This window comes from Struthio camelus, chromosome 4 (genome assembly GCF_040807025.1).
Source record: "Struthio camelus isolate bStrCam1 chromosome 4, bStrCam1.hap1, whole genome shotgun sequence".
In the NCBI taxonomy this organism is placed as follows: Eukaryota; Metazoa; Chordata; class Aves; order Struthioniformes; family Struthionidae; genus Struthio; species Struthio camelus.
In genome coordinates, this window is record NC_090945.1 from 12,610,038 (window position 1) to 12,622,536 (window position 12,499).

Here is a 12,499-nt window from a genome sequence, read left to right on the forward strand (position 1 = left end):
GAAACATGCCCTGCTTCCTGCTTCACTGAAATTACCAGCCTCTACACAAGAATCGGGGTGGGGGGGCGAGGAGGAGGAGGAGGAGGAGAAGGAGGCCCTTTCCATTTCGGGAACCAGCAGAAGGTTATTCTGCTAGCAGGGCAAAATACAGCTTCTTCCTGCTTGGAACCACACCACTTTCATGAATAGACACATTTGATCACATTTGATCTGATATCTGATCAGATTTCTCTTAGCTGATATGGAACTGTCTCAATTTTTCAATGATTTTACAAGAACCCCTAAGGACGATGGCTTGTGGCAAGAAGCTAACAAGATGATTAAAAGAACATAAATATCCTGAAGCATTTTAACAGGTCATTCATGAGGGACAATTTCTAAATACAAAACAGATACACAGAGCCACAGTTAAACAGAAATACCTGTTAAACCTGTGTCTGAATAGCAAGAACACAACAGAGATCTAAACATACTATATCCTTAGGAAAAAAGAATTTTTCTCCAACAGAGCAACTCTTCCATCATTTTAATCAATTGTGCTAGAGGCAGCTAGGTTTTCACAATTTATACTTGTGCTTCCCACTGCATGTCCTATGACAATGTTTACAAAGAGCTGTAATCCTGGAAGTCTTTGAAAAAAATTATTCACTGTAATAGGCAACTGTAATGAATGTGGGTAAAACAATAATGACGTTGTTGAAATATGTAAGAGTGAACTCAGAGAGCTTTCCATATTTGGAGCCCTCTGTAGATGTCAAACAGATTAAGAGTAGCTGACGGACAGAATGATAGTTAAGAAATCATTACCTTCCATTTTGTCGGAAAAAATTATCTTCAAACTCTCTCAATTTTTTCCTGATTCGCTTTTTCTCTTCCCTGACTTCTTGGAGCTGCTCTAACAGTTCAGGGCTGTTGGATTTAAACAAACAGGATGATTATACACATCTACACAATTATAACTGGAAACACAGAGTACATCTACACAGATATGGTTGTATGGACACCAAGCAAAGGAGCTGCTCCTGCAAGCAGCCCTGGCAACCTGCTGTTACTTACAATAGAAAGTCCTCTGGATTTAACTCAGGAAAATGCCCATATAAATAAGCTGAAGACTGTGACTCGCCCCCTCCCTAAGGTGGTCAGGCATGCATTTCATAATTCACCACCTAATTCCTATGCAACTTATGGTTTGCTGAAGATGGGTTTGTATTTAGTGACTTTTATAAGATCAAGGTTCAAGGGTCAGGAATTAAGGCTACCACCTGTTTGTGTTTGCATCAGACCCACGCAGTAAGTGCTTAAAGCTAATAATGCTGGTTCACCTTGACCTCTCCAAAGACTGGAAAACCTTGCAGAGTACATGGTTCTTTTCATGATAAAGACTTGCATGGGTGAAGTAGGAGCTCCTGTTTAGCACTAGAACCCAAAGATACGAAGTCAAGTATCAGTATCAGGACAGGGTATGAAGTTGTCCCAAAGCGTGTCATGAGGACTATTGCATTTAAAAATAAAGCGCAAAAAATACTGACTCGGAACATAAATGCAAAAGTCAAAGCCTACATACTTTTCTGACACATAAAATACTATCTTATGAAGAAGTAACTTTTCAAATGTGCTTGAAAATTCAACATACATAGATGCTTCGTGAAGATTCGAAAGGCCCATGTCCTGGTTGCTTTTTGATGGTATCTTATCATCCACTGGGGAAACAAAGCCATCAGCATCATCTTCTAGTTGATCCAAGAAGCTACGCACGTTGAAATCTGTTTTCATGGTAATCGTGAAATCTGGCTTCAGATTGCTGTCCTCCTCGGACCCCTCCTCTTCTTCCTACAGAGAGGGACAGAGCACCCCCATAACAGAATAGGTTACTCCTTCCCTTTTCAGAAACAGATACCTTCTTTCGCCACATGCACTGGGGAACAGATATGAAAAGAAGTGGATAGGAAGAGCAAGCACTTTAATTGCTAAGTAATACAGTACACTAGAATATCACCGGTAAGACTCCCTGTACCCAAAGCATCTATCGGAAAAGCCATGACCACCAGCTCAGATTGGTTAAGGAGACACAATGCAACAACACTGAGTGGAAAAAAAAGCTGCAGTTCTTAGCAACCTATTGCTTTGTTTAATCTATATATTCTGATGCAAGTAAAAACACTTCTAGATCAACATTAGGCACAAAATCTAAAGCACGTGTGACCTCGACCTTTCCCTACATATACACCTATCAGCAATGTTGTCAGGACAGCATACAAGTTGTCAGGTTAAAATATGAAGCGTTCTCTCCACAGACGCTGCCCAACAGCTTTTTCTAATGAGAGCGCTCAAGGCCTCACATGCTCATACAGAGATATCAGCGAGCTCAGATCACTGTTTCAATGGCCAAATGTAGGAGATGGTTGACTGTAAAAGCAATGCTGTTGCTAACTTGATCCCGAGATCAGCCATCTACCTGGAATACACTAAAGACTGGAGTGGAAAAACTGTCTAGCACAATTTCCCCAAAGTACATTGATGAATTGGTCCTATCTGAATGTTCTCCAAAATGTTCAGGCACAACATCTGGAAGCGTCTCTGCAGCGCTTGGTACTTGCTAATTCACAGTGTTCTTAACGTCCTGGGACACTGTCCAGAAATCATTTGGATTTTCAGGGAACAGTGCCCAGTTTTCTCTTACTTACAGAGACATTTCTTGAAGGCAGTTTTCAACCTTAATATAAAGAATGAGGCACGAACACTATAAGAAGATAGCAAATGCTAGCACGGACAAGAAGTCTCTTAAAAAAAGATTTTTACATCCATGCAACTCTAATGGGGAAGAATCTAAGCATACACATAACTTTTGAGGGCTAATATCACTCAAATCTTCAAGTTTATGCCAAAATATATTGTTACATGCGGATCAAAAGAAGCTAGTTTCTTTCTTTTTCTCCTGCGGATTCCTTGCTAATAGTTCAATTATTCCTAAGAGCTTTCTCCCATATTTCAAGCCCAAAGGGAGAAAAAGAACATTGGGAGTTGGTGGACTTTAATGGCAGTCTCATTATAGTCCTCAAAGCTGATGATTTATAAGGACGCACATTAGCATGAGATCAGAGTTTGCCCAGAGTTTTCTTCTTGTGATAGAGCTCCAGGCCATGAAAATGAAATGCACAGCCACAGACTGAGAATTACAACCGAGATGGAGGTTCGAGGATGAAAAAAAGATTAGCTGGAAAGCGAGAAGCTCTGAATAGTAACAACAGCAACAATAATAATACAAAGATACAGAGAAGTTTGAAAACATCTTAGGAAAATCTGCAGGGAACTGGTGAGAGTTTAAAGCATGATTACGATTAGATGAGCGTATGATTAGATGAGACCGTTTCTCCAGAAGTAAACCATATATATAGCTTAAGTTGAAGGCATAAAACAGCCCTTCAAGAGAATAACTGCTGCCGTGACTGCAGTCACGTACTATTTTAAAACCCTGCAGACAACGTCAGGCTGGGCTGGGGGAGGGAAGGGAGACCGTCACTCGCAGCCATTTCCAGCTCCCCACGCATGCTGCCCTGCACTGCTGGTAATGGCAGCAGCGACCAAAGTGGGAGATCACTGCTCCTGCTTGGGTGTGGGGGAGGATTCACTAGTCGTCCTAACGGTAAAAATTGTACACTTTATTTTTAGGGCACCAAAGCAGGAGCTCCTGTTCCCCTTCCTGGGAGAGTGAGGAGTTTCTGGATTGAACTTCTGGAGAGAAAGGAAAAGGGCAATTCTCCTGAGCAGTGTAACAAACTGCTCACAAAGACAGAAGCAAAGTCTCCGTAAAACTTGAATCTGTAAATCTGGCAACGACCTCCTCCCTGCAGACACCTGAGGCAGCTAGTGTGGGCCAGCCCGGCTCCAGAGTGCCGTGCGCACAGGCTGATTGAGCCAGGATTTCTGTGGCCCAGAACTCAGAAATGAGCCTCCTTCCAAAGAGGGTCTAAGGGAGGAAAAGACAGTGTAGAAGTTTCATTCGTTTAGACCTCAGTGCCAAAACAGTACATCTAGTCTCCTAAAGCACTTTGCTGTTTAAAATGAAAAGGGCAAATTAAAAAAATTCTTACTAATATTTCCAATGGGAATGGCCATCTAAGGCCATTGCTTTAAGGGAGTCCCAAATGGGAGTCTGATGTTAACCCTGCACAGCCATTTCACCTCAAACCAAAATGATCTTCATTGATTAGACCCATTTGGCTGGCACCTGCTTGGATCTCTAGGCAATCACAAGGCATTTAAACTTTCCAGAGCCGCAAATATTAAACCTCCAGAGTATCCCAGTCATCACTATTTCCAGCAAACAAGTTTCCCAATGACTTTTTAAACAGCTAATATTCAAGATATTCTACCCAAATGTTTTGTAAGGCTTCACCTCAAATCACTCGTCAAGCTTTCATCCCTCAATCGTCCTGAATGCTTGAATAATAAACGGGGTGGCTAGGGCCTGCCAAGATAGGTAGCACTCTGCACAGCTTGTGCCTATGCAGGGGACAAACTTTTAGCAATTTCCTGTTTAATTCTGCAGGTTTCATTCAGTTCAAAGCAGCCTTGTGGAGCTTCACAGGGTCTCCTCATTTAAGGGTTAATAGGCTTAAGGTTGTCACCCTGACCTGCACTCAGAAACACCACAGCTCTCGAGAAGGTCTGTGCTCCCTGCGTGACCCCCCTGAGCCAGTGAGATGCTGCCAGGACAAACCACGGGCACAGCACCAGTCAGGCCAGACACCAGAGACCACCACAAATGACAGCTGTAAGCTGACAGGGGTGCAAGCACAGAGGAAAAATAAATGACACACCAAAAAAAAAAAAAAGACCTTCGCTGCAGATCTGATGCACCAATCACCTAGAAGATATTGAGGAGAGCTCAGTGACAATTAACAGCCTCCAAAGAGCAAAGTTTAACACGCTTCAGTCTGCAACTTGGTTTTAATGAGAATGTGCCTGGAATAGCCTAACAATACACAATCTACCATAACTGCCTTATAATCAAATTATTTTGGATGTCTAGACTTGCAGTATTTATACCACTAACCAAGCTCTACCTGGATAACAGATAAATGACCCAAGTGTGCTGAAGCACCTTCTTTCCCTTTATACTAAAATGGCAACAAAAGCAAGCCAGGGCCCAGCTGCACGCTACTCTTCCTGTTCAACAGTTGGAGTTTCCTTCTCAGAGGAAGAAGGCCCAGTATTGTTACAGCAGTCTTCACCACCAGGAACTACCACTCCACAGCGGTACAAGAAAGAAAAGCAGCAATCCTGCCATCCAAATCTGACCAAGCGTCAACTAACAGAACAGAGTTACTCTTACTTCCGTCCTACTGCTGCCTTGGTTAGAAATACCATTTACAAAGGTGGGAAAAAAGTGCCCTGGATAAAATAAGCATGTGAATGGGAATAGGTATGAATCCCACAAGTTCCCCAGTTGGCTCCGTGCGCAAGTGTTAGTTCTGTGAGAGCTCATTCCAGCCACAGTGCTGTGTGCAAGCCACAGAGCTTTGGAGTGAGAAAAATCTACCTCAAAACAAGTTAGCGTTATTAAAAAGAAAGGAAGAAAAAATGAAAAAAGCCAAGGTGCAACAGATAATTGTGAGTTTTTGGCAAAATAAAACACATTATATGCGGGTGGCAGGAGGAAGGAGAAGGAAGGGTAAGAATGCAAAGCCACGGAAATACTGTAGTCTTATCTACAACAACAGAGGGAAGAATTTATTCAGAAGTGGCGAGGCTTAAAGCAGCTACTCATTTTTCAGGAAGACACTGCAAAAAATCAACACTGATGGAAAAAAAATCAATCAATCATTCTCTTTCATTGGTAGAAGGGGAAAACTGATGCAAACTGAGCAATTAGTTAGCAGCTGGAGGTCTTCACCTTTATCTCCTTGAAGAAGGAAGCTGTTTCGCCCTCGATAATTGGCTGCAGCAAAGGGCTTCTCCGCTTGCTGGAGGGGGAACCCTGTGACAGGTGTTAACAAGTACGTTATATTATGAACCCCTTTCTCCTCCACCACCTGCTCTCCTGCTCTCAGCTCATTCTCACTCACTCATTCACTCTCAGCTCATTGCCAGACCATCAGGAGAAATCTATTTCTTAAAGAAGAAAAATGTGCTTGGCAAACCCTTTGAAGCTTGGACTGTTTTGTCTCAAGACGTTGCTTAGCAAGGGACATCAGTGCCAAACATGTGTAAGCAAAATGCTGGAATACTAGCTGGGCAGGAATCACAAAGTAAAGGCTGCAAGAAAATAACCCCCATCCCGAGGCCCATGCACACTCATAACATTCGCTTGGCTCTCCAGATCTATGGCGTAAGCCCAGCTAAATGCTCCATGCCTGCTTTCCAGGAGCCCGATTTCCCACTGAAGTGCCTGAAGACATAGATATGGATTTTCAAATGTCTCCTGCCTCAGCAAGAATCTCTCATAGCTCTCATTAGAGGGACTGGGGAAAACCATTCTCCTCTCTCCTCTGCGAGCCACCGAGTAATTTCAATTTTGTATCTGAACGAGACCTGAGCTCTCTTTTGATAGCTCTGCCTGAAACTGTCCGTGCAGAGCCAGAGGGTTTCTTCCTTTTGATTGCCAACACTGTCTTCACAGCACACCCTGGGGAGTATTTTGCATACTCAAAGAACAGCTTTTTGTTTTGTTTTAAATGCAGGACCACCTCCCACTATGTGCAGAAAAATGCACTTCTCAGTGTGTCTGACTGCACTGAGTAATGCTCTGCCAGTCCATTCACTTCAGCAGGCAGTCTACAAAAACCAGCAGCTAGGACATGAGTGCTGACTGGTAATAGCAAAGGAGTAAGGGATCATACCTGACAGACAGAGCAAGCAGCAACCAAGATAAAACACTTATCTTTCCACAGACAGGCTGAAAAGATTCTGGATGTAGTTTTTAGGTCAAATAATGTTTTTAAAAAGTGGTGTAGGCAAGTTCTCTAAAATTTGAGATTGCTGGCTCACTAGAGGGATAGATTGGATTCCATGCTAGTGTCAGGGCTTCCTTGCCAAAGTATCATCTTGAAGGAGGGAATATCTGCCAGCTGCAGCATCTCTAACCCAAGCCAAGCGTTGGGAGGCTGCTGGCACTTCCTTTCAGCGGAATGGAATCATATTTGCTGTAGGACCCACATAAGTCTAGGATAATACAACATTTTATCATATGTAACCAACCAGCATGGAAGACCTACAGCTCTGAAGGGTGGATGGGTAAGGAAAGGGAAGGGAGGCTGTAGCCAAACACAAGGTGATGAAATAACAGCAGCAGCCCAATGGAAAGAGGAGAAACAATATGAGGTGAGATGTGCCCCATGACTCATGGGTGGGCACTAGAGTCCCTTTGCCCACACTTAAGTATCCTGAATGTCAATGGTTCACTCTTATTCACTCGGTCTTTGGGTGGTAAGGGGAGGTTGGGATTTGGCCTCTGTGACTGTGTTGTTCGCAAAGGTGTGGTGATTCCCTTGTTTTCTCAGCTCCAAAGCAAAGAAATAGCCCCTAAAAGAATGTTCTACTCACAATAATAGGAATGGTGTTGGCCCTGGAGAGGATCTGTTTGACCAAGCGATATCTGTCATACAACGGCTTCATCACCTGTCGTTCATTTTTGGTAACCTGAAAAGGAAAAAGAAATGAGATCCATAAAGCAAGCCTGCAGCAGATGCTCCACTCTCTAATGCATGATCCTGTAATCACCCTCAGTCAGAGGGGGTTTGAAGGGAATTCTACGAGGACAACAGTCCAGTGGCAATAGCATGGAAACTGGAAATGCGAGCGCTCCTCACCCACACCTGTCCCAGTCCCCAGGTTAAGCAACACCCATGCTGTGGGGTGTCTTGTAATGTGGCTGTGTGAGACAAGAGACTGAAAAAATCAGCTTAGGAATCATATGTCCAGAGCGCAAAACAACCCACAGAGTTGCTAGTTTGTGCTTGCAATCACATCTACCATTGTCAGACCCTCATTCTTGTGGCAGAGACCTCAGAGGCAGTGTTTATGACCCAGGAAAAGAGAAAGAAGCTGCAATGAATGTCTGCCTCTCCAAGGAGGCTTTTCTAGGGTAGCTTAACCTACCAACTTCATAAAAGTCACAAAAGCTGACTTTCCTACTTTGCTCTTCCTTTCAAGTTCCTCTCAAAGTCAGCAGTTCTTCTTTTTAACTCCTTACCTTTTCCCTCCACCCTTCCTCCAAGCAACTTTGCTGGGAAGAAGAGCTACCACGGAGCTGAGACAGGACAAAGGTATCAGGGCTGTGCGGGCCACAGAGGAGACAGGACAGCACTATGCTGCCCACCTCAAACCTTCCTCACATTACTCTGTCCCTAACTCCACTCCTCCTAGCTGCACGCTGCACTGCCCTCCTCAGTTTCCAAGCTTTCCAAGTAAAATGAATATTTTACTCTAATTTTCTTTGAGATCCAAGCTAAGAAGAAAATCTCAGTAGTACTAAAAACTCAGAAGGGAAGACCTAATCCCATAGCAGAGAAAAGCCAGTGTGGGAAAGTAAAGGTCTGTTCAAACTAGGTACTAGTTGTAAGGAAGTGGGAGTCTATTTCACTAGCAGGGCTGGAAAACAAACAAAACATTCAGCAGAACCAACCTGGTCATCATCTTTCTTTGTATTCAGCACTGTCTGACCCACATCCTATGACTGTCCTTCTAGTAGATCTTTTGTCTGACTTGAGATTCTAAAGCTCTTAAGAGAGGAAGCTTTAACTGATTCTGATGAAATTCCTGTCTTCCTCAAGGCTTTTCACTGCTGCTAATCACCAGAGCATCTGAACAACTGCCTTGCAAAAATTAACATCACCAGTGCAACCCCTACTGAGCTTGTACAGTCCCCCTTTCTGCAATACCAATAGGAGGAGAGGGAAAGCAGCTTGAGATAGCACAGAAACTTTACAGTGAACAGTGGAATCATTCTCTTATTTTGTCTGCAACTAACTTCCACTGGAGTAGGCTTTTTAAAGCTTTCACATCATCTCTCCGGAGCATGAGAGAGGGTGTTGGTCTGTGAGGGGCAAAAGAGACGGTCTAAGTGTTGCCAGGAGTCAGACTGGCACAGATGAACTAACAATTTGGAGGTAGCATTTTCTGCGTGACACCCAACCCTACTTCTTACTTCAGGGAGAGATCAATTCAAACACCCCCAAGTCTGAGATGGGGTATTTGGATGGGCAATCAAAGCTCTAGAGCCTGCATGTCCCAGACCACTGAAGAGCAGCCTGGCTCCAACACCCAACAACCTCGAGCTGGCTGTTTGTGCGGCAGAACAAAGAGCAGGTTACGTCATGTTGATGAGAGGGGTATGACCAGCAGCACACAATTCATTCAGCGCTCTCTGCACCGAGTTTTGTGCTGATGTGTCTGCATTCAATTATACTGACTAACAAGTTGTCTCAAGCTTTGGACATTTCTCTGCAAATGATTGATCTTAATCAGGCATAAAACTGGAGAAATCTTGTGGCCTATTGAGCTCATATCATTCCTAGCTTTGCTATGTTAGAATTTAGTGTAACATGAGGCATAGCATTACTGTCAGCTCAGGGAGCCTCTGTTACTTAGAGGAAAACTATGAAAGAGCTTATGCTGAGGCTGAGAACCAAACCTTTAGTTAATGCACTTCAAAGTAGATAAATACTCCTGTTCTGTACAGAAACAAACAAAACAAAACACAAGCCTTGGAATGGGCAAAAAATCCTTACGTGTGTCGGAGAATGGAAAAATACATCACATTCAGAGTCTGAATATCACTATGGAGCAACAACCCAAAGAATTAATTGAGGCATCGAACGTAAGTGTATGGGGCCTGAGTCAGCCACACAGACCTACACCAGCATATTTAAACAGAAAGCAGACTCTGAAGGAAAACGGTTTTGCACATGGGCAAACTGTCTCACTAGGTAAACATAAATAATACCAGTGAAACCTGAGGTTTTTTTGGGAGAACATCAAAACGCAAAAAAAACTGTTAGAATAACGGAGCCTTTGACACAACTCTGGGGCACACTCCATATGGTAAACAGCAGCAGCCAAGGACGAGACCATTGCTTGCATTGTTATAGCACCTTGAGAATTTCTGCAGAGACAGACCTTTTGGCTTAACTAAAACAGTTCAGTTCCACCTCTGGAACTGAACCTCAGTTCATCTGTCACTGGTGCAGAAAGACCCAGTTGCACAATAAATTTGAGCTCCATTGTTTTTCTTGTTTAGTTAAATATCTTAAAAAAATATTTGGCTGAACTATCCCCATTCTCCTGAAGCTCTCAGTACTTTTCCACTGCTGCAATGCCAGGAGCTGGAAGCAGCAAAAGCTGATCAGCTGCAGCCTTCCTTGCCATGTGTTTTGGTGTTGCTAGGTATAGACTGCTTACTTAAAAACAAATAGGCTAAAAAGCAGTTGTAGAAATAAAAGTATCTGAAAGGAAAGGAAAAAAAAAAAGCTATGCTGACGAGCTGGGCTCTGGGCTTGCTCTCTTTTTAAATAGATTTAAGTGAATTCACTTCAGTGAGATGCCACCTCTTGATTTACATCACTGTAAAAGCAGCAAAAGCAGACTCTGCTGGAGAAGACAGGGAAGATTAAGTGGATTCTCTTGTACTGGCCTTTTGCTGTTTCACACAGTAAAAAAAACTGCATGTCCTCTCATACAGCCATGCTGTTTTCACCTGTTGGTATACGTGTATGTATACATAGTAGTACTTTATGAAGGATTTTACATACATTTAGGAGGACTTTTTTAAGCCAATGGACAAAGGAGGAAACAACTCGGGAGCAAAAGGAAGGAAGAGATCGGGACTGCCACGCAGCAGAAGAATAACAGACTTGTCAGCTGTGCTAATCAAGTGATCCTCGTAAGCAGTAAGTGGCTGCTCCCAGGCCACTACTCAAGGTATTAGCACCACTATGAAACGAACTACTTTACCTGTACAGCTGGTAGCAAAGTTTATAATATCACCAGTGAAAGAGGAGGAGGTATTCATACAAAGTCAACCACAGTGCATGGTGTCCGGGAACCAAAAAGCCACCATGTTTCTGTCACAGTAGAGGTCAGCTGAACACACTAGCTAATTCTCCATCTTGACAAATTATGCTCCTTTGTTAAGATCAAAAATGCAAGAAACCTCCTGCCCCTTCCACTGGCATAGGGAAACAAGCATGCACTTCTCAGGAAAGAAAAAAAGAAAAAAAGAACTCTCATTTCAACTTATGCTGTGACACTCAGAGACTAAACTGTGCCATGAAACCTCTGGCATAAAGATGCCCTCCCTGCAAATAACAAGGTGTTGCGGAAAAGACTTTGCAGCTTCTCTATGAAAAGGCAGCGCATGCACATACATCTTTCCAATTAGCCATAAATACTGACAAATTGCAAAATTCCTAGCTGGATGGGGGACGCAACTACCCCTGTGCAGACTGTACCCCTGGCAAAGCTGGTGAGTCAGCTGGACCACACTGAGCGGTCTGCTGAGTGCCTGCAGATCCTGGTGAATGTGATGCCAAAATAACGCACCTTGACATCAGCTGAGGCCTACAGGTATCTGCTAAGTACCGCACTGTGTGCGGATAGCATCCTGCTGAGAACAGACTCCTCAGGAGCAGTGGTAGCAAAAATAAGCTGTTCTGCTCTCCCTGGTCTTAGTAGCCAGATGGACTAGGCCAGCATGAGGCTTCAAGCAAACCCATCCCAGTCAAACTGAAACACTGTAAAATTAGCAGCCAACTTAGGGCTAGAAATTCTGCTTTTCCACAAGCAAGTGTTCTGAAACATGCACCAAGCAGCATGGTTGGATGTGCTTTCTAGTGTTGCTCCTTCCTTGCTTGAGTAGGGAAAGTAGGAACAGTTGGGTTATTTGGGAGGAAAGAGTGGGAAAAGGAGTATTAGGAGGATCATTTACCACAAAGACATGTAAAGAAAAACTTTGAAAAAAAGCTGCCGTACATACCGGTCTGCCATGAATGCTTTCGTAATACAGCAGGGCTTTCTGAAGAGCCACTTTCTCAGCCGCTATCTGATCTCTTGTCATGTCCTATAAAACGCAGAACATGGAGAGAGAAAGAGGAAAAAAATCAGATTCCTAAACTCAAAAAGTACTGATCTGTGGTCTTACCAAAATCATGTTATTTCGTCAGTAATGTTTTGAAGGCTCATCACTTCTTTCCAGTCCCCTTCTCTCAGTTACATGGCTGCAGAGACTGTTACCATGAGTGGCCCGCTAATGCACAGCAGAGGCAGATTAAAACCAAATAACCTTTGGACAGGACAGAAAAGTGCTGTATGTACATAAGGGGATTTATCAATTTTCAGCGTGTTTTGAAAAAACAGTGCCATGTAATTTTTCGTTGTGGTGGTTGTTTTTCACTTGAGGCGGCCTGCAACAAAATGCATGTTCTTTCTTGTCCTCCAAATCTGAGACAGACTCCAGTACCTCTTGCAAAGCCTTCTATCTTTACTTTGACTGCCATAAACA

At 43.4% G+C, this 12,499-nt stretch overlaps 1 protein-coding gene across 13 annotated transcripts in view; it reads right to left on the bottom strand.

The window, feature by feature from the left end:
- FAM13A (family with sequence similarity 13 member A) overlaps positions 1 to 12,499 on the bottom strand; it is a 178,847-nt gene that overhangs the window by 5,680 nt on the left and 160,668 nt on the right. For 12 of the 13 annotated variants that reach the window (XM_068941542.1, XM_068941543.1, XM_068941544.1 and 9 more), the window contains 5 exons: positions 11,975 to 12,058; positions 7,546 to 7,641; positions 5,897 to 5,980; positions 1,634 to 1,830; positions 808 to 909 (listed from right to left, as the gene is read on the bottom strand). In XM_068941542.1, the coding sequence (XP_068797643.1) occupies positions 808 to 909; positions 1,634 to 1,830; positions 5,897 to 5,980; positions 7,546 to 7,641; positions 11,975 to 12,058 (563 nt within the window). The remainder of the gene's footprint in view (positions 1 to 807; positions 910 to 1,633; positions 1,831 to 5,896; positions 5,981 to 7,545; positions 7,642 to 11,974; positions 12,059 to 12,499) is intronic. The other variant, XM_068941540.1, reaches the window with a different exon arrangement.